The sequence below is a fragment of the Neovison vison genome, chromosome 4 (assembly GCF_020171115.1).
Source record: "Neovison vison isolate M4711 chromosome 4, ASM_NN_V1, whole genome shotgun sequence".
Classification (NCBI taxonomy): Eukaryota; Metazoa; Chordata; class Mammalia; order Carnivora; family Mustelidae; genus Neogale; species Neogale vison.
In genome coordinates, this window is record NC_058094.1 from 165,594,642 (window position 1) to 165,617,317 (window position 22,676).

General features: G+C 38.6%; 1 protein-coding gene across 2 annotated transcripts in view; it reads left to right on the plus strand.

The window, feature by feature from the left end:
* Positions 1-22,676, plus strand: part of GLCCI1 (glucocorticoid induced 1) — a 104,173-nt gene extending 81,497 nt beyond the window's left edge. The window contains exons 5-8 of one of the 2 annotated variants that reach the window (XM_044246095.1): positions 317-469; positions 3,791-4,001; positions 18,408-18,528; positions 19,729-22,676. In XM_044246095.1, coding sequence (XP_044102030.1) covers positions 317-469; positions 3,791-4,001; positions 18,408-18,528; positions 19,729-20,038 — 795 coding nt within the window. In that variant the 3' untranslated portion in view covers positions 20,039-22,676. The remainder of the gene's footprint in view (positions 1-316; positions 470-3,790; positions 4,002-18,407; positions 18,529-19,728) is intronic. The other variant, XM_044246096.1, reaches the window with a different exon arrangement.

The following is a 22,676-nucleotide window of genomic DNA, read 5'->3' on the forward strand; positions in this document are numbered from 1 at the left end:
GGTAAAAATAGCAAAGGGAAAAAGAAAACCATGCAGAAGAGTCTGTCTGTTCTCCTACCGAAATAGTGTATACGTATACCATTATACCTCTACACTTCAATGTAAAGGAGTATTTTGATTGTAGCCTTTTTACCTTCCTTACTTTAGGATCTGAATTTCTGTATGTGAATCTGAATTTATAAATTGTATTTGAAAGGTTGAAAAACTCTCCTTACTTGAGTTGCCATTTTCAGATTTACCATGCTTTTCAGTTCTTGATTTCTTGGGGTTTTTTGACCACAAGTAATTTGACACTACCTTATCTTATGTTTTGTAGGCTGCTGGATCAAGATCAGTCCCTATGCCGCTGTCAAATATAGCAGTGCCAAAATCTTCCGTTTCACGTGTGCCCTGCAATGTAGAAGGGATAAGTCCTGAATTAGAAAAGGTATTCATTAAAGAAAATAATGGGAAGGAGGAAGTGTCCAAGGTAAGGTTCCATGGGATGTTGGAATCCCTTTTTTTTCCTTTAATATTCAGAACTGTCTCTAAAGTCCTTTTTTTGGTAACAGCTTTGTTAGCTATAATTCACGTACCATGCAATTTACCCATGTGAAATGTACAACTCAGTGGTTTGTTGGGTTTTTTTTTAGTATATTCCCAGTTGTGCAACCATCACCATAATCAATTTTATAGCATTTTTAATCACCCCAGAAAGAAACTCTGTATCTTTTAGCAATCATCCCTCATTTCCTTCCAGTACTCCCAGCTGTAGGCAGCTACTAATCTCCTTTCTTGATCTACAGCTTTGCCCTTTCTAGACATTTCACATAAATGGAATCCTGCAATACATGGCCTTTTGTAACTGACTGTTTTCATTTAGCATAATGTTTTTAAGGTTCAGCCGTGTTGTAAGACTTCAGTACTTCACTCCTTTTTATTGTCAAATACTCAATTGTGTGGATTTTGTTTAGCTAGTCATCAATTGGGGAACATGATCTTGTTCCTACTTTTTGGCTATCATGAATAATGCTGCTATGAAATTCATATACAAGATTTCATTCGAACATGTTTTCATTTCTCTTGGGTATATACCTAGCTGTGGAATGGGTGGTTTGGTAGCTGTTTGTTTAACCTTTTGAGAAACTGCCAGACTATTTTCCAAAGTGTCTGCACTGCACCATTTACTTGAGTGAAGGTTCCAGTTTCTCCATCTTCATCCATACTTGTATTTCTGCCTTTTTTATTGTAGCCATCCTAGTGGGTGTGGGTGTGGGCATCTTCTCATGGTGTGGCTATGTGTTTCCTGAAGGCTAATAATGTTAAGCATCTTTTATGTGCTATTGGCCATTTGTATCTCTTCTTTGGAAATTAGATCATTTGCCCTATTTTATTTTATTTTATTTTATTTATTTATTTATCTTTAAAAATTTATTTATCAGAGAGAGAGAGAGGAAGAGAGAGCGAGCACAGGCAGACAGAATGGCAGGCAGAGGCAGAGGGGAGAAGCAGGCTCCCTGCCAAGCAAGGAGCCCGATGTGGGACTCGATCCCAGGACGCTGAGATCATGACCTGAGCCGAAGGCAGCTGCTTAACCAACTGAGCCACCCAGGCGTCCCCCATGCCCTATTTTAAAACTGGATTATTTGTCTTTTTATTGTTGAATTATAAAAATTCTTTATGAGGTTTAGTCTCTAGATAAAAGTTTTTATTAGATGTATGATTTGAAAATCTCTCCCATTCTGAGGGTTGTCTTTCTTAAACTTTTTTTTTTTTAAAGATTTTATTTATTTATTTGACAGAGAGAAGTCACAAGTAGATGGAGAGGCAGGCAGAGAGAGAGAGAGGGAAGCAGGCTCCCTGCTGAGCAGAGAGCCCGATGCGGGACTCGATCCCAGGACCCTGAGATCATGACCTGAGCCGAAGGCAGCGGCTTAACCCACTGAGCCACCCAGGCGCCCCTGAGGGTTGTCTTTCACTCTTTACTTTATTGATGCTGTCCTTTGAAACAAATACTTTGTCAGTTTTGACAAAGCTTGATATATTGTTTTTCTTCATTTTTTTCCTTCCTTTTTAAACAATTTTATTTATTTATTTGAAAGAGCAAGTGTGCACAGGCAGGGGGAGGAGCCGAGGGAGAGGGAGAAGCAGACTCCCCACTGAGCAGGGAGCCCTATGTGGGCTACATCCAAGGACCTGGAGATCATGATCTGAGCCAAAGGCAGATGCTTAACCGGCTGAGCCAGCCAGGACCCCTATTGTTTTTCTTTTGTTGTTTGTATATTTGATGTCATATTTAAGAAACCATTGCCTAATCTAGGGTCACAATGATACTTATGTTTTCTTCTAAGAGTTTTTTAGTTTGACCTTTCCTTATGGTTAGGTCATTGAGCCATTTTGGATTTTACAAAAATGCTTTATAAATTACCTCTGTCCCAGAAAAGAAATCTGGACTCTACTGTGTGTGAACCTGTATTTTGACCACATCTTAAATGTGTACTCAACAAAAGAAAACATCAAATAGCCTTTGACTTAACTACCCCTGTGATTTTTTTTTTTTGAAACCAAAATAATTATTTAATTTATGTCAAATGTGTGTCTTTTCTTTAAGTAATGTGCAGGTTTTAAAACTGATTTAATTTCAAAATCTAAACAGTTCAATTTTATATTTATAAAATTAAAAAGTAAGACTTCCTTTCAACTCTCTGTATTGCCTAGCATTGTGAGGAGTATCTTGTATATCTTTCCTGATATGTGTGTGTATTCTAATGTCTAGTGAATCATTGTATGAACGTACCATAACTTAGAAGTCCCCTGTTGATGGGCATTTGGATTGTTCTCAGTTTTTGTCATCACAAGCAGTGCTACATGTAGAAAACATATACTCTTAAAGACAATTTTCCGGCAGTGAAATTGCTGGGTCAAAGCATTTGTATGTTTTAAATTTTGAAGAACATTGCTAAAATTATCCTCCCAAAAAGTTGTTCATATGTTTATGGCTGCAGCAGTTGGGAGAGTCCACTGTGACAGAAACTCTGATGCCTTGTAATCAGCATGACGTCAGAAGCACTAAACTGTAGGTCCTTTATTTGTAAGGATGTTGGAATAATGAGCTCTAAGGTCTTTTGGGTCTAAAATACATGTTTCTGTGATTATAGTTTCATTTCCGTTTCTTATTTTTGCCACTCAGAATAGTGTATTAGAAGAACCAAGTGAAATTATGAGTAGTCCTACATAGGTGGATATACCAAAATAGTAGAATTGTTTTAAATTTTATTAACATCCTTTATGGAATAGTAATAGAATCAATCTCCTTTTTGGAAACTTTGGGTAATCTGTAGAGGAAATGGAAAACATGGTTCTGTTCTGATGTCTAAAAAATTAAAGAATGAACAGAAAAATCTATACCTGCGGGAATGCAATTTTACTTTTCTTACTAGCAAGTCAGAGTAACTTCTTGCAGTTTAATCACTTTGTTCAGCGCATGTTTTTTGGATGTCTGCCATGTGCCAGACACCGTGGTAGGTGTTGGGGACAGTGTTGAAAAAGCCCCTCCCCTGGAGGAGTATTACAGAAGTGCTAATCTATAGATGCATACAGAGAGTTACGGAATTGGTAAAAACAGCTTATCCTTAGTAGTTGGAAGTCAATTTTTGGTTCGGTGGAGACAATGTGCAGAAATCAGGACATAAAACTGGTGTCTTTTAATGTCTGAAAAATCACCTGTGGTGAGATGGTTGTGGAAGGTGAAAACCAAGGCCCCGCTGTGTCCCTCTGCAGACACCACACGTGATGGTTGTTTCTCTTCCAGCCCTTGGAGATCCCGGACGGTCGAAGAGCTCCACTCCCTGCCCACTACCGGAGCAGCAGCACTCGCAGCATCGACACGCAGACCCCCTCTGTGCAGGAGCGCAGCAGCAGCTGTAGCAGCCATTCACCCTGCGTCTCCCCCTTTTGCCCCCCCGAGTCCCAGGATGGGAGCCCTTGCTCAACAGAAGATTTACTCTATGATCGTGATAAAGGTGAGAGGGAAATCATCCACTTAGACAGAGGGTTCCTTGTAAGGCCTTGCTCATTATACTTTCTTTGTCTGAGACCATTACATCCCTTTATTTTCTTTTGTGGAATGGTGGGATTGTGAAGGATTGGTCAATCTAGGTTCGTCCATTGGTTTCCCGTACCCCCTTCTTTGTGGCTTTCACAAACATCTTCCATAAATGTGTCAGAGAAGCACAGCGCATGGTTCTAACAGCTGATGAAAGCTCTCAAATGGAGTGCATACAGCTTTACATCCTAGAACACACAAGGTTTTCCTTGGTACTGTCCGAGCTAATGATGATTATGGTTGAGTTTATACTGTGCATGCCTAAAGGTCGATTTTATAATCAGATTGACTGAGGAGGAAGTAATTTCTAGATATTCTGTTGGAAGGATGATATATTTTTAACCAAGTAGGTAAAGTTTGAGAAGTACCTACCAGATGTCAGAGATTGTTATGGTATGTAAAAGAATTATTAACTAAAACCGATAAGAGGGTGGCACCTCTGGGATTTTTGTTACTTTTTGGCCTCACCTGTCTCCTCTGACTCTCCTGTCCCTGTGTCAGGCACTTGGCCACCTCTTACTCTCTTTCTGTTTCTGGCCCCCTTGGACCCAGACCCAGATGGCAGCAAAGATTGCCCAGCTTCCCCCTCCCTGGTTACTTCCAAGGAAACCCTGAACTTATCGCACATTTACTGCTTCTTACCACAGAGAAATCCACCATAGGCCAGAATTTTAAAACTTAAAAAGGTAAAAGTTATAGAAACTTATAGGATTTTTGTGGTCCTTGTCCTGATTTGACCATCATTCCCCTTCATTTTTTTTTTTAATTTGGAGGTATTATTACATTTAAATTGCCAGATTTTAAGTGCTCATCCCAGTGAATTTTTACATATGTATGCACTCATGAAACTACTACCTAGATGAAGATACAGAACATTTTTAGCATCCCAGAAGGTTCCCTCGGGCCCCCTTCCCTTCTCCATCTGGAAGTAACCACTGTTCTGATTTCCATCGCCATAATTTAATTTTTTCATGTACTGTATTTTACAGAAATGGAATGGTGCATGTGTATTCTTGTGTCTGGCTTCTTTCACTCATCATTATGCCTAACTCTCTGCTGAGATGTTAAATAGCAGTTACTTTGGACTTTGTCTTCTGCTTTTCTTTCTGTGGTTGGATCTCCGTAGCCCTCTGCTTGCTTTTCACCCTTTCATGATTGACAAGCCTTGTGCACTTCCTTACTCCATTAGGGATGTACTGAAGGCATACCATAGGCATACCATCTCTTTGCTTCAAGTGGGAGGTCTTGATATTTCATAGAATGTCAGGTGAGGGAACTTTGATTTCACTGAGGCATCATCCTACTGGCACAAACACCTTCAGTCATTTCTGGATGTTTCACAGTTAAACAAAAAAAACACTTTGCTTCTAATAGGATTATGAAGGTAATTGGAAATATTTAGAGAATAGTAATTTGTTTTAGGCTACACGAGTGGTAAGAGGCAAGAGAGGTCTGTCTTGATTCCAAAACCTGTATTCTGTGTTTGTTATATCAGTAGAAAGGATAAGTGCAGTCCAGGTTGACTACTCTTGCTATTTTTTAGTCCATGTAGTTGGGGAAAGTAAAAATAGCGGTGATAATAAGGCTAGGCAATTAATTTCTGGAGTTTTGTTTTCTTCTTTCTAAGTTTAATATTGTGCATAATTGAGAGACACTGAACCAAAAAGAAAGTGTATTGGGAAGATGATGAGTGAGTTCTACTCTGGTTAACTGTTTAAGAGATTGCCTTCAGGACATCTATGTGCTAATATTCAGTGAGGCAGATAAATACATGGTTTCAGAAAAGGTACTCACTTAGATCCAAGTTTAAAACAGTGTATGTTTTTACATAGAACATATGTAAGTTTAAGGAGTACAGTAATGATTTGATACATGTATATATATTTGCACAATGTTTACCACAATAAAGTTAGTTACCATATCCTTCACCTCACATAATTACCATTTTGTTGTCATTGCTATGGTGAGAACATTCAAGTTTTACTCTCGTAGCAGCTTTGAAGTATGCAATACAGTGTTATTAACTGTAGTCACCATGCTGTACCTTAGATTCCCAGACCTTATTCATCTTATAACTGAAGGTTTGTACTCTTTGACTGTCATCTTCCTATATTCTTGGTTCCTGGCAACCACTGTTCTACTCTCTATTTCTGTAAGTTTGATGTTTTTAAGATTACACGTATAAGTAAGATCATACAGTGTTTTTCTCTGACTTATTTCACTTACCATAATGCCCTGAAGATCCTGTTCCTCTTTTTTTTTAATGTAAAATGAGACCATTGGTCCAGATCATCTCTAAGATGATCTGGATCATCACTTTTTTCCTAATAAAAAAAATAATTCTTAATAAAGTGGGGGGGTGATAATACCTACCTCAGTATCATTATTAGGGTTAATGAGATATTGTAGCAAAGTGCTTATTAGCACAACCTTTGGTCCATAGTAAACAATAAATTGTGTTGGGTGTGGCTAATTGTGACTTTTTAAAAATCTGCGTAATGGGGCACCGGGGTGGCTCAGTGGGTTAAGCCTCTGCCTTCGGCTCAGGTCATGATCTCAGAGCCCTGGGATCAAGCCTCGCATTGGGCTCTCTGCTCAGCGGGGAGCCTGCTTCCCCCTCTCTCTCTGCCTGCCCCTCTGCCTACTTGTGATCTTTTTCTCTGTCAAGTAAATAAATAAAATCTTTAAAAAAATAAAAAATAAAAATCTGCATAAAAGTTATGGAGCACTCAATCATTTTAGACATTTTTCTCTATACTACAAGATTATTTCAGCTTGGGAATTAAGACACTAGTTTTTTAACATATTGACCATATTTAGCTTTGAGTATTACTTTGTGATTGAGATTAAGATGATGTTACTGTTCCCTGGAAAATAGGTGACCATGTATTATAATGTGCACTTTCTAGTTCTTAAACCAAATCCTCTCTTTGTGAAGAAAAAATTAAAATAACATCTATCTCTCTTATATATGCATGTATGTCTATACATACACACACGTATGGACTTTAGGATCAGGAATGGAGGTTTATGTATTCAACTGAGTTTATCCTCCTAGTTTAAGAAACATTGTTATAATGGACTGTATGTCAGGAACTCCAGTAGAGAATGGAGGAGAAATAGAAATGAATAAGATGTGAAATCTGTTTTTAAGGAATTTATGGTCTAATATGGAACAATAGTAACATAAATAAATAACACACTATTATACAAGTATGTTCAGAATACCAAAGGTACTAAAGAGTAAGTTGTTATATAGTTTCTGAAACCTACATATTTTATGTGATTTAAACTATAGAAATAGTCTCTGACTCGTTATTTCTCTATGTACAGACCGAATTTTGTGCTTTTTAAAAGATACCCATTCTTATAATTTGCATTTTCCAGTTAAGAAAAAAATGGAAGCTATACATTTTGAATAGGTTTGTCTTATTAACTATGAAGATGGAATTGATACTGTGATTTTGTAGTCCACTTGAATATACTTGGAGTACCTACATATTCCGCAGTTCCTGTGAATAAACTTGCTCTGTGGTAGAATAGCCAGTTCAAACATTGTTTGGCCCTGGATACGTGTGCTCAAGAGGGGAGGGGGTAGCCATTGTGAATACGTGCTCTCATGAGGGATGTGCTAGTGAGCTGATTAGTTTTCTAATACTCATCTGTGATATACTTAACCTTTTCATGATTTTGCTAACGTTATTTTTTCCTATTCCTAATATACAATCTTTTCCATGAGCCATGTATAATTGAGACCTATAAAGTAATTTCAATTGATTAGGATATTGGTTTTTTCCTTTGGCTATTTCAGTTGCAGTGCCAGGACAAAAGCACTCTATTGAGAAAGGTCCAGCCATTAAGAGACTGTTTCCAGGTTCCCAAACCTGAAAACAGGTTTTTCCATTTTTTGCTAGGTTTTTTCAGGGACCTAAAGACTGAAGACAGCCTGGTTACATGTATAAGTTGTCAGGCTAACAAATGTAGTACCCACCACACTTCCTACAGTGTGGTCCGAATGGAGAATTCAGAATCCAGAATAAGAGTTCTCATCTTGACATCCTTAGAATATACCCTAAGAGTTAGCATAAATTTTTTTACATTATCATGGCCGAAATGCAAGGCAGAAAAATAGTCACTTATGTAATAGAAATGGCAACATCAGAATATTCTTTTAGCAGCTCTGCCAGTGCTCCTCATGGTGGCCAGAGTGGAGCTGGGTGAGCCACAAGCTTGAGCCGTGAGCCTGCCACTTAGAGTTGATCTTTGGCACAGTTCACTTAGGCAGTTGTTCTACAGTTCTGCAGTTTTGCAAGATATTTCGGAAACAACTGATCATTCTAATCATGAAGTCAACTGAACCATTCTCCTCAGGCCAGCTACGAACAATCATATTCCAAGAGTCCATAAATTGAGTACTTGGAACTTAAACTGCATTTTCCCACAAGAACAACATATATTAGGTGGATGGAGTTTCCCAAGACCAATGCATATAAGCCTATTTACCTCATACTGTGATTAACTCATAAATATTAATATTCCTAAACTTTGGTTGTTAGGACTGAGTGTCCCTTGGTTGTAGGGGAGAAAGAAATAAAGTATTACCTTGTCTTTTCTGGGCCCAGGGCTGCACCTAGTCAGACTTTTGAAAGAGACTCTTTTTGACATCATCTTACTCCTTTCTACTTACATTTTAACTCTATTTTCATTTATCTCTAGGGCTTTTCTTTGATCTTTGCCCTTAACAGACTTTAACCCTCTATCTTCCAGAGAGCCTATAATCAGTTGAGATTTTGTAGTACTTTTCTGTTTGTGTTTTATATTGTGAAAATAAATATGTCATACATACTGCTTTTAGCCACTACATCTTAAAATCACTGCTTTTGAGCCTGAGTCTGTTTTCTCTATCAAAAAAGCCTCATATAGTTCTAGGACGCCTTATTATCCTGGAAGAACCTCTTGGTGGTAAAGTCACAGAGTATAGAGATAAAACATTGCAGTATTCCGTGGGTTAATGATGACCTATTCTAGAATCCTGTCCCTAACATCATCTCCCTGTTTCTCTCTTTCAAGATAACATTTAAAATCACTTATATTCCCATGTCTGACAGCAGTTAAGAAGCGTCCAGGAGGGGCGCCTGGGTGGCTCAGGGGGTTAAAGCCTCTGCCTTCGGCTCAGGTCATGATCCCAGGGTCCTGGGATCGAGCCCCACGTCAGGCTCTCTGCTCAGCAGGGAGCCTGCTTCCTCCTCTCTCTCTGCCTCTCTCTCTGCCTGTCTCTCTGCCTCTTTGTGATCTCTGTCTGTCAAATAAATAAATAAAATCTTTAAAAAAAAAAAAAAGAAGCGTCCAGGAAATGCCTATTTCCCCTCTTTAGGAAAATGTTCACTGTTGCACTGAGGGCAGATGCTATGCTGGCACTCTCAGGATGACGAGTTATTATTTATAATTCAAAACTAATAAGTATGCATCTCAGTTCTAGTAGGTATAAGCCGAAGTCCAGAATAGAAGCAAACTCAAATTGATTAACATGCCTGCATATATATGTCACTTAATCTCCTATTATCTATTTACCAGAATATAAGCTCCAGCAGGAGCTGGTAACCTCATTTTGCTCCTTGCTTCCTCCTCAGCAAATGGAGTAGTGCCTAGCATGGAGTATTGCCTAGTGGAGATACTTTTAGGTATTCCTTTAAGACATTTCTTTATGGTATGTCCTTTTTTTTTTTTTACCCCCCTAAGATTTTATTTATTTATTTATTTATTTGACACACAGAGAGATCACAAGTAGGCAGAGAGGCAGGCAGAGAGAGAGAGGGAAGCAGGCTCCCTGCTGAGCAGAGAGCCCATTGCGGGATTCAATCCCAGGACCCTGAGATCATGACCTGTGCTGAAGGCAGAGGCTTAACTCACTGAGCCACCAGGCGCCCGGTATGTCCATTTTTAAGGGTGTATTTTTATAGTTGTGTTGAACATCAGTATCTTTCTTTAGGTTATTGTATGTGTTAGGCTTTTGAATGTTCGGGAAGGGTGTGATAATGTCCTCCTTTCCCATTGTCACCAAAAAAAAAAAAAAAAAAGACAGTAAAGAGAACTAAACAAGTAAGATTATACTAATTTAATGATGAGCTTTTGGTGGAAAAGAAGCCATGAAGTTCAAATTCCCTATTGAACTGCTGTCAAGGGATGTAACTTTGCTAAAATCCATCTCATCTTCCACTCTGATCAGGACAGGGGAGAAAATAGGGTATCAGCTAGATTAGAGGAAAAGGGGATCTATTTAATTTTTTTCTCCCTGTTATATCTTTTGTGTTTCTTTAAGAATATAGAGGCCGTTCCTTACACCTTGTCTCCTTGTGAGACTAATAGAAGGCAGGTCCAGTGAAGCTGTTACCTGAGCTATAAGATTTCAATTAGAAGCATGGACCATTAGACAGAAGGAATGTGATCAATCATCTGTTCCCCTCCTCATATCTCCAGTGAGGGCACTAAGTTGAGCTAGATCAAAACGTAGTAAGACAGAGAGTCTAATGGTAATGAGCTCCGCCTCGGGTACAGCTGGGTTGAATACCTGCTCTGCCACTTACCAAATCATGTGTCTTTGGGCGAGTTACTCAACCTCTCTGTATCTCAGTTTCTTACCTATAAATTAGGGATAATGGTGGTACCTGCCTCATAGGATTAATGCAGTGATCAGATGTGCTCGGGTGATTTTACTTTTGTCATCTCCTGTAATATTACCACAATCTTATGAGTAGGGGACAGTGTTGTTATTTTAAAAAAGGGGAATCTGAGGGTGTTGAAAATGAAGTAACTTTCGTAAATTCTTTGGAGTCCAACAGTGATCTTCTGTAGGAACCTCCTACGACTACTGGCTACCCTTGCAGGAGGAATAGCCGTATGCACGCATTCAGCTGTGAAAGGTCCAGGTGTGTGGAGAACAGTCAGAAACTGTGTGGTTAGAACACAGGGGTGACGGGTGGGGAGCAGAAAGCAGCGAGAGGAGAGAGGTTGAAAGGTCACTGTTTCATAAGGGGCCTTGTAGGCCTTCTGAAGAGAAACGACAGACCAAGCACAGATCTTTGTTAGCTAAAAGACATGACCAGCTTTATCTTTAAAGGCCACACGCAGGTGGAACTACAGAAGTGGAGACAGCAGAAGGACAAGATAAGGTGCTATTTAAATAGTCTGGTCCTGTAGTCTCCAAACTTATTTATCACGTGTTCTTTCAGCAATGTTGAATCTGTTCATATATCTCTAAGTTATGTATGTATTTAATTCAGTCCACAAACTAAATATGTACTAGCGAAGCAAACTTTTCTTATTTCTAAAGAGAGAAAGTAAGCATATGTAAGTGTTCTAATATTCCTGCATGTCAGCAGATTGTTTTGTGCCCTGAGTTGGGAAACCACAGGTGCAGGGCAGAGCGAGACTGGGGTCTGCAGAGGAGTTGGAGGACAGGGACAGAAGAGGAGTCAGCAGCGCCTGGTGGCTGGATCGATGGATGAGGTACGGGAGGGGAAAGGCCAGTTTCTAACAGAGTTCTAGTTTGGGAGATGCAGAAGGTGATTACCACCATTAATTAGGCACTGAGTATCAAAGAAGGAATAGGCTTTAAGGAGAAAATAGTCATAAGTCTAAGATTCTATGTTGGTTTCTGCCCAAAGACATTATAATTCCATTTTTCTTTAGCAAGAATGGGGGGGGGGGCAGAGTAAATACTGAGTTTTACCTAATACAGTAAGACAACATTTAAAGCATTTTGCTTTGCCTTCTATTTTGCACATAGTTAAGTGCTCAGTAAATATTTAAGTGAGCATTTAAAATTACAGTGAAATTTTTATTATAAGTGTTTATTTTTCCCCATTAGCACACTTTAGGAGCAGTTTAATATGAACAGTGTATTTTAGCTTTTTGAAAACTGACACCCTGGAAATATTTCCATTTAAAAAGCTCAAGAGTATAAAAACTAAGATTGTATCAGAATGATTTTCCTAAGAATCTCAATTACTTTTATTTTTTTAAAGATTTTTTATTTTTTTATTTGAGAGGGGAGAGGTCAGAGGGAGAAACAGACTCCCCGCCGAGCTGGGAGCCCGATGGGGACTCGATCCCAGGACTCCAGGATCATGACCTGAGCCGAAGGCAGTTGCTTAACCAAATGAGCCACCCAGGTGCCCTTTTTTCTTTTATTTTTTTTTTAAAGATTTTTTAGAGAATCTTAATTACATCTAAAGCTATAAAATATTCTGTATAATCTGAAATTTATTTTCAGTGTAACTATTGTGATTTATAGTTATTTATTATTTTTTTTTAAGATTTTATTTATTTATTTGACAGAGATCACAAGTAGGCAGAGAGAGTGAAAGGGAAGCAGGCTGCCCGCCGAGCAGAGAGCCTGATGCGGGACTTGATCCCAGGACCCTGAGATCATGACCTGAGCCGAAGGCAGCGGCTTAAACCACTGAGCCATCCAGGTGCCCCTGTGATTTATATTTAAAAGAGGCAGGATTTTAGTCTATAAATTGGTTTGAGGACTGTGTTCAATAAAGTATTTTGCTTTCATTTTTAACTGTCATGTCAGATAGGCAAATTCAGCGTGACCAGTTAGCATATCAACAACTCTAGGTCCCACTTCAAGTTAATAATATTAAGCCCTGTTCTGCATATCAGGATTGTTTGTTGAAAAAAGTTTGCACTTACTGTGATACACAAAAATAAAGGAGCAGCTGTGATTTGTGTGCTTAATTTACAAATTGTTAATTCAGTAAATACTTAGGGAACAGTAAGTAATTAAAACACCTCCCCCCATATGACAAATATTTGATTAATGGAACCAAACATTTGGAATGTAAGTTAAGCCCAGTATTCCAAAACACAGTCTTACTTGAAGCAGAGTTCAAAAATGTAAGGACCTTACCTTCTTTATTGAATGCTGGTGTAAGGGAGATACTAGCTACAGCTGATGTCTTGTTTTATTAAAATCCTGTAACCGGGGACGCCTGGGTGGCGCAGTTGGTTGGACGACTGCCTTCGGCTCAGGGCATGATCCTGGAGTCCCGGGATCGAGTCCCACATCAGGCTCCCAGCTCCATGGGGAGTCTGCTTCGCTCTCTGACCTTCTCCTCGCTTGTGCTCTCTCTCACTGTCTCTCTCTCTCAAATAAATAAATAAAATATTTAAAAAAAAAAAAAAAATCCTGTAACCTTCTCTTAAAGGTTGACTTTGAAATTTTAGAGACACCTTAGAGACTACTTGTAAAAGCCAAATTTTCTCCTTACTTGTTTCCAGTTTGGTCTTGGAGTTAACTGAACGCATTTTCAATACAGTTGGCAATAACAACAGGTTCCAAAATTTGTTGCCAAGGAATGCTATACGGTTTTGTGTTCTCTCCTGATTACATTAGGTTGTCGAACCACACTACAGCTGATAATTTCATTTCCAGAAGCAAAAGAAGTAATTTTAATACTAGAGTAGTAATTATTTAGGTCCTATTTTTAGTCAGTCATACTTCTAACTCTATTGGCTACCTTTTCATTATGCTTCTCGTCTGTCGTTGAGTATAGTTTTGGTGGAACTCTACTCTCACTTACCAGACTCTTACTCCGCTGTGAAGATAGAATAAGAAGGACATTCTCCTGGTTAGATCTTTGTAAAAGAATATAGAGTCTGCTTTAGACACTGATTTGAATTTCAGGATAATAGAGGATGACATTATGAACTGGCAGAATCTATGCTGGGCAGTCTCAACGGGGGACTCTGCTACTCCACGTGTTACCCTGCCTCCCTATGAGACACCAAATCTTACCTTTATACACCTGAACAGAAGTAGAATACATGGATCTTTTAAAAATAACTTTCTTATTCCTCTCTTCTGCTGAGAAAAAGTAGAATAGGTGCTTAATTTCTGGATGGTTCACCATTTTAAATTAGCAAACTAGGAACAACATGTGCTTGCTACTGCTAAAGTCATATTTATTGAGAGTTCACTATGTTTCAGGCATCATCTTGATTCTTTTATACATTTTTTTTTATAGCTGTGTATCAGTAGTTCCATTTTGTAGATCAAAAAAGGGATCAGACTTTTCCTATGTCATGGTGTCAGGCCGGGTAGAAGTCAGGCAAGGCAGCCTGATTCCAAACCAGTGTTTTGACCTTTTCATGACTGGCTTTCAAATTTGGCTCTGTTAAAAGCATGTGGGGATTTTACCAAAAAAAGTGGAGGGGGGGAGCACATGCTGGGGAGGAACCCCAGACTAATTAAATTAGAATATCTTAGAGATGAGGTCTGGACAGTGATATTTATTGGTATTTTTGAAACCTCTCCTCATGAGTCTGATGTGAAACCAGGGTTAAGAACTGCTGCTCTGGAATTGCATAGCTTGTTTTAGTACCAATTTCGCTTCATTTGATAAAGTGATCTGATAGTAAGAGACCGCTAAAGACTTCAGGCTAGAATAGAACCATAGCAAAGATTTTACATACCTACCTGCAGAATGACTTAACTGAATAATGTGATTTTTTATGCTGAAATTGTGGACCATATTTAATATACCAGAAATAATGAAGGCCATATATAGGAGAAATTCAGAAAACTATAAAAGTACATGTAGTTTAAAAAATACTGTTTCTATGTGGAATTCCATTGTCTAAAGCATCTCTAATTTTTTCAAGTTTTAACTCATCATGAGTTCAAAAATATTTGATAAGCTACTTGTATTTTAATGGTAAATATGGTACCCATGTATAAGTATTATCTATTATAACAGCCAATAAAATAGTTCCATACTCCGGATTTTCAGAGTTGGGTGATTCTTTAAAGAGATAGGTAAGACTATTATAAATACAGACAGACAGAATCATATTTGTTACATTTCATTTTATTAATTGACATTGGCTATGATGTTATAAGAATACAAAGTAACATTTAATGTGAACTAAATGTCTAGTTATTTCCTACTAAGAGATAACAGAATGTGAAAATTTATCATGCTTGTGAACAAGAAGGATTGAATTAGATTACTGTGAGACTTTTCATCTAAGTTCCTGAGCAGACATGCTTACCTCACATTTATGTTCTGTTACTGAACTCTTCATTAAACTCAACACAGAGTTTTGAATGAATCTGTTAAAGACTCCAAGTCTGAAATGGATAGAATAGTTGTTCATGTGAGTTGTTTTTATTTATTTATTTATTATTTACTTTAGAGAGAGTGAGTGTGGGGGAGGGACAGGGAGAGTCTTAGGCAGACTCTGTTCTGAGCATGGAGCCCAATGCGGGGCTCGATATCACAACCCTGAGATCACAACCTGAGCTGAAACCAAGAATCGGACACTTAACTGACTGTACCACCCGGGTACCCCTATGAGTGATGTTTTTAAATCATGCCACTTTGTAAATGAAAAAATAGGACCCTTGTTAGGACCCTTAAAAATGCCACAGATTTTAGTTAGGAGTGGTAATTCCTTTAGTTTTCTAGAAGCTCAGAAAGGCATTTGTGTTCAAAGTTATACAACTAGTGACAGAGCTGAAACCACAGACAGGGTGTCTCCATTTTCTCTTCCTCTTTGCCTTCTACCAGATTGCATACTTACCTGAGGAAAAAACTGCAGATTGAACAAATCTGTTGCTTTCCATTTTTTTTTCCAAGCTTTGTCTTTCTAAACATTCAAATAAATGTTAGATATATATATTCTCAACAACAAAACCCAACTTTTTTTTTTTAATTTTTTAATTTTTTTATAAACATATATTATTAGCCCCGGGGAACAGGTCTTTGAATCACCAGGTTTACATACTTCACAGCACTCACCATAGCACATACCCTCCCCAATGTCCATGACCCCACCACCCTCTCCCTACACCCCTCCCCCCAGCCACCCTCAGTTTGTTTTGTGACATTAAGAGTCTCTTTTGAAAACCCAACTTTTTTCATTGAAGAGGCAAAGAGATATAATAGTACTGAATATTCTCTTTCTAAGATAACAGTATATTTATTTTTTAACATTAAACAGCCCCCCATCCCCCAAAAAAGAACAAGAATGTTTAAGTGGGTAAAATTTTAAAAATATAAGCCTCTTTGGGATGCCTGAGTAGCTCAGTGGATTAAGCCGCTGCCTTGGGCTCAGGTCGTGATCTCAGGGTCCTGGGATCGAGTCCCGCATCGGGCTTTCTCCTCAGCAGGGAGCCTGCTTCCTCCTCTCTCTCTCTCTGCCTGCCTCTCTGCCTACTTGTGATCTCTCTCTGTCAAATAAATAAATAAAATCTTTAAATATATATATATAAGCCTCTGAAATTAGAAAAAATTTAGGAAGAAACACTGTTTGATTTATTGTAGATGTTAATAAGAAGGCAGTCAGTTTTGTAGACTGTCCAACTCACGTCTAGCTTTCAGTCCTGGGAGAGTCTTTTCTTTACCTTGAAGCCATTACTGAAGTCAGGAGAGAAATCCTGCAGTCAGCTTGGTGATGTCGTACAGAAGGAGAGCCCAGGAAACTGCAGCTGTGGCCAAGATGACTTTTCTGACATGCTGATGGGGAGAGTCCTTGACCACTGACACGGTCACACTGCCGCTCAAAGCCCAAAAAAACTTGTCATAGCTGTTGAGCCCACGACTTCAGGCCAGTTGTGCCCTTCCCGGGTTCTGCCGTCACCAACAGGAAGCTCCCCAGAGGCGTCACACATTTTCTCTCTTTTGCCTTGCTTTGCCTCTATGGGACTTGTTGCTGCTTGGACGGGAAAGCGGGGTCAGGCTTTATTACAACGAGCTCAAGGCCTTGTTCTCACCACTTTTTGACTGTGGACCAGTCTTTTCCATCTGGCCTCACTCAAGTAGAGAGCAGCAAACTCAGACTCTAGCCAGGTTAGTTGTGTTGTGCAACCACCTACGAGAGAAAATTATATTCTTCCTGCTGCCTCGCATTTGTGTAAGTAATGTAAGATGAATGTTAAAAAATTTTAAGAAAATCCTTAAATCTGAATGGCACGTGAAAAAACCAAACTTAATTCTAAGACCCAGTTTCTTCCAAAGGTCTGTAGGAATATCTGTAACAGTAGTGACAAAGAAACTGTGGTTTTTTTAGGTTTCACAGTGGTGTGGCCTTTTGTAGATAGTGATTTCCCAGTTATTGCCATATTTAAACCTAAGCACACATCTCCATTCCCAAGACTAACATAGATGCTCTTTGAATCATTCACCAAATACACTAAGTGCGCCTCAAGAGTCTACTTTCTAAGCATGTATTATAGTTCATTAATGATGATAAAAACATCGCTATTATTCAGATTCTGAATATTGTGCTGTGTTCTGTAGCCTAAACTAAAGCAACTCATTAAAATTGTGACAAACATAATTATGATGCCAATGCCAGCTTTCAGAAATATACGTAAAAATCATACATCTCAACAGAATGTGAGCTTAGTATTTTAGCAGTGGGGATTGGTTTGCATTAAGTCAGAATTTGTTTAAATGGGACTATTATATTTATACAGGTATGTTACTGACTTTACAGCTTGGCATCTTACAAAGATAATGACACATTTTGGTGGATTTGAATTTCCAAAATCCTTTGCCAGGTAGGAAAGGGAGAAATTACATATAGGTTTTATGGCCTTTCATGAATAGACCATTTTCTTTTTTTGGTCAAAAATGTGAAGAAAGCATATTAGGTAGAGATGCTTTTAGATTTCTCATGCTTTGAGTTGCAAAAATACAAACTGCTGGAAAAAGTCTTTTATATAAGACCTTTTAAAGGAGAAATTCTGAGCAAATTCTGTTTTCATAGTGGGCTAAGGGAAAAAGACATTATGTGTTGTAAACCTGTTTTTTCCCTGCATACATTTATTTGTGGTGTTTAATAAAAGTAATGTTTCTGCTAGGAACGTTTGTAATGAAGATTATTCCACATGCTAAATTTTTTAATTAAATCGGTTGGACAGTGAGAAAACAGAGTACCCTGTATTATAATCTCTTATAATTCTGTCGCATGATTTATACATATTACCCCATTCATTTACATTTTGAAATACATACCGCTGTATTTGTTTTCCAGATTATAGTTCTACTTTATTCAAAATGCAATTTCTGACCAAAATAACGCCCTTTTATGTTCCGTGGTATGGCAGATTACTGTTGCATCGAAGCTTATATTTCTAAGAAATGTACTACGTGAGGCTGTTAGTAATAGCTGTGCAATAAAGGAAGTTCTGTGGTGGAAGCAGAGGGGCCATAGTGGATAAACTGGGCAAAGGCTGCTTGTTTGGAAATCAAACTTAATTTAAAAGAGCTTTCAATCACTAGTTAATATAACTGCTTTAAATTTACAGACAGTGGGAGTAGCTCACCGTTACCCAAGTACGCTTCATCTCCCAAACCAAACAACAGCTACATGTTCAAACGGGAGCCCCCAGAGGGATGTGAGCGAGTGAAGGTCTTTGAGGAACTGGCGTAAGTAATGTCTTTTCTATCAGCTGGGATCTGCAAAGCTGTAAAGCTTTTTACTGAGACCAGTTGATTATAGATGAATCAACTACTCCATCCAGCTGATAATGCGTTTTAAAACCAAATTATGAAAAGAGCATTGAATAGGCAGAAGGGATCTTAGTGGAGAATTGGAGCCTACGTGTTGGAAATACATAAGCTAATACAAAAAAGCTTGGAAACTTATCCCTACAACCTAAAAGGTCTATTTTTTAATCACTACGAATTATCCTTTCCAAAGCTCTACTAATTTGGATGGCTAACAAGAAGGTGTTCAGCGGCAAAGTTAGTATCTAAGATGGCTGGCCTTATGACAGGATCCCATAAGCCAGAAGGAAACTAACTTGTCTCCCTGTAGACACATCTAGCGTGTGTATTCGTTTAATATAGACATCTCATCCACAGATTTTTTTTCTTTTTGAAATTTCATAAATTAGAAATTAAGGGAAAAGAGGTTCATGCTGTAAATACTTGGCAGACTAGCTCAGGGGAAAAAAAAAAAAAAAAAAAAGACTGTGAGAGACTGTGTGGCTGTTGGACTCACTCATCCCTTTGTCCCAGTACAGGTGCCTGGGGGAGGCCGCTGTACTCTTGCAACCTGGAAGGGGACAGAGACCGGTCTTGCAGGAGTTGATGGCTTAGTTCCTGGGAATGGGAGGGGAGGAAAGTCTTGAGGACCCTGCTCTGTTGGGCTGACTTGCTTTTTGCGAAATTCCTGAAACTCTTTTTTTTTTACCCCCTGATTTGTTAGTAGAAGTTTGTATAGTGATGCAGAAAAAGGAGAAAGTGCTTAAAACCAAATATATGATTAGGTAATCCCTCTCCCATTATACTTTTCCTTAGCAGAAATGGTCATTCTAACGTGGCATAATCTTCAACTATAATGTAGGAGGTTTTTCCATCTTCCTAAATGATTGAAAGCAAACTAATGATCTCGGAAAAAAATTGCCCAGTCCTTTTGAAATCCTTTTGTCTCAAATATCACTTGGTGCTGTGTACATCCGTAGTCTGCCAGCTGACTTGTGCTATGGAAGATGTTTACCCCTCTGTGTACACTTAACTCATTCCCCGCCATTCACATTGTAGCTGTCGTAGAGAACTCCGGCTAATTCAGAAAGCTTGGAAGCTTTTCGTGATTGTAAATGTCATTTTCTTTTACGGTTTTAGGTCTCGTCAGCCTATCTCAGCCCCTCTCTTTTCATGTCCTGACAAAAACAAGGTTAATTTCATCCCCACCGGATCAGCTTTCTGTCCTGTAAAACTTCTAGGCCCTCTCTTACCTGCCTCCGACCTGATGCTCAAGAACTCTCCTAATTCAGGCCAGAGCTCAGCCCTGGCCACTCTGACCGTGGAGCAGCTCTCCTCCCGGGTTTCCTTTACGTCTCTTTCCGACGACACCAGCTCGGTGGGCACCATGGAGGCCTCCGTCCCACAGCCATCCCAGCAGCAGCAGCTCCTGCAGGACCTGCAGGGCTAGGAGCACATCTCTGCTCAGAACTATGTGATCATCTAAAACCGAGGGGGAGCTGGCCTCTACCCTACCTTCACGGATTAGGAACTAGACCTCAGACAGCTTATCTGCATGGAGTGACAAACTTTCAGAACACCACCACCACCAACAGAATACTTATCAGCATCAGAAAGTATCTCTTAACACTGATCTTGGCAGGGACGGAACTCCTATTCAGCAGTTTTTGTGGAAAGCAGGACTGCTTGCAAAATGTGTGTGTCATTCAGCGTTTTAAGTGGAGACTATGCATTTCATAGTATGTTTGACAGATTAGTACTGTGTCCTGTGTTTTGTTCCAAATTCTTCAGTATAAATAAGCTCTATATCAAAAAGTTGCCTGTCTAAATAGAAAATGTCTTGCTGTGTTTTGTCCTATGGAAAATACTGTACTTCAGGATTATGTTTACAATTGATCCAGGTGTTTGTTTCTAACTTCTATAATACATACAATGCAAAAAATAAATAAGTAAATGGCCACAACAGTTGCACAGTGCCCACCCTATGGCCTAGCTTCAGGTACTTCAGTTGAAGTCTAAACTCAGGTAACTTGGAATGTATATCATATTGGGATATTAAATATTTCACAGCTAAAAAGCTAAAGAGGGAACATCACTCTTTTGCCTTTCCTTATTTTATGCATTTCCCTTTCCTCATTACATTCCACATTCTTTGAATAAGAAGTGCATTCAACCCTAGGAGAACAATAATCCTGGACATGGGTGAACATGAGGAGAACCAGCAAATCTGTGGTGTCTGACATCACTTTTGTCGTGCGGTTACAAGTAAAACACAACTGTTGAATTCACTGTTTCAACATGTGTACATGTGGCTTCTTTTTTTTTTTTTTTTTTTTTTTTAAAACAAATTCAGAAATTCAGGTGTTGCTCAGTTCCTGACTGTTACAATGTTGCAAATGAAGTGGCTCCGGTACCAGGCTGTACATAAACATTCCAATTGTGTGTGCTGGAATTTAACAAGAAAGTCTAGGTTTAATTGCAAAAAAAGTGAACTCTCACAAGGGATGGGTGAGATTTTTTTGTTTATATTGGCCAGCAAAGTCACAAAGTGCTGTTGTTTTAGCTAAAGGCATTATTAATGTTCAGTTTCTCTCTCGGAGTTCTTTAACTTGAGGGTTTACAAATGTCACACTTTTTGGTTCTTGTTTTCCTCCAGCAGTTGAGGTGCATGAGTTGCATTCATGTGGAGAGAGAATGTGTGGGTCTCAGAAGCAGTGCAGCACAGAAAGCTGGGCGTTTGGTGACTTAGAAAAGCAGTAGTTTGCAGCTGTCTCTTCAAGCCTCTGCTCACAGTATCATGGATGGTTCGGTTAGTATTTCAGATGTGCAAAGTAAAGCAAAAACCCAAGTAAATCGCCTTGCACTTGCAGACTCGACCTGAATTCTCAACGAAGTTGTGTGATGAGAGCCCTAGATAATCCCAGGTGGTCAGTGGAAGAGCCCAACTCTCGGACTTTGTTTTCTGCAGCACAAAGAGAGTCTCCAAAAGCAAAGGGAAGTTTTTGTATTTTAATTGCATTGCTTTCAGTTCAGTAAAGCATAGAGTTGTTTCATCTGTACCTACAGAATATGGCACTGTTTTCTTAAGAATTAGGGGAATAAGGTGCTTACAGTCACAGGAACGTTTCAGTTCCCTTCAGTCATTCCTTGGGGTTTCTTTGTTTTATTTTTTAAGGAGGTTGAAGAAGGAAGAGGTGATAGAGAAGAAAGCAACACCATTGATTTTTTTTTTAAGAAATGATATATATATGTGTATATGTATATGTTTGCGTGTGTATGTATTCTGTGTATTATTTTGTCATGATCCCAATTATCTTCTTTCCACCAAAGTTTGCAGTAATATTCTCTCCTGAAGGTGCATTCTGGCTCCTTTAAATTAGTCAGTGTTATATTGTAGGAGACTGTCATGGAAAAGGACTCAGTTTACTTTTGCCATTTTCACAGGGGAACCTTTTAAAACAATCTCTTCAGCAGCAGACACCTTTAACCCTAATAATCTCAGGCCTTGATGAAAATACTATATTTTGTAGATTATGGTTAAAGGGAGAAAATTATTAGTTCTGTAAGATAAATATGAGCTCCATTAACTTCTGATATCTGGTTTAGCATTACATAATGTGTTGATCTTACGCTCTGCTTTTGTCCAAATATGATGCAATAGTGTATCAATATCAATTTCTGAAAGATGGACTGAATGGTTTTTTGGTGATGAAATCTGATGTACGATATTTATAGTGACATGTGCTTTTATTTTCTCATGAGAAACTAAATATTAATTGTGTTGTACATTTGTTCTTAGCCTATATTAAAGTTTTGAACCAAATGTGTTAAAGCGTATGCTTTGCCACGTAAACTTCCCAGAAGTTGTTGAGCTCAAATGTATCCTACATCCAGCTGTAGAAATTTGTCAGAAATTGTTTAAATTTTGTATATAGTTGTACTGTTTAATTCTAGCCACTGCGCTGAACAGTATTGGAGTTACCATACAATATGGCTTTACACAAGGAAATGTGTGGCTTTTGTTTTGTATTTTTTCGGTATAGAAGTTCCTGTGTCTTATTTAAATAAAGTTATTAGTAAAACTGGAA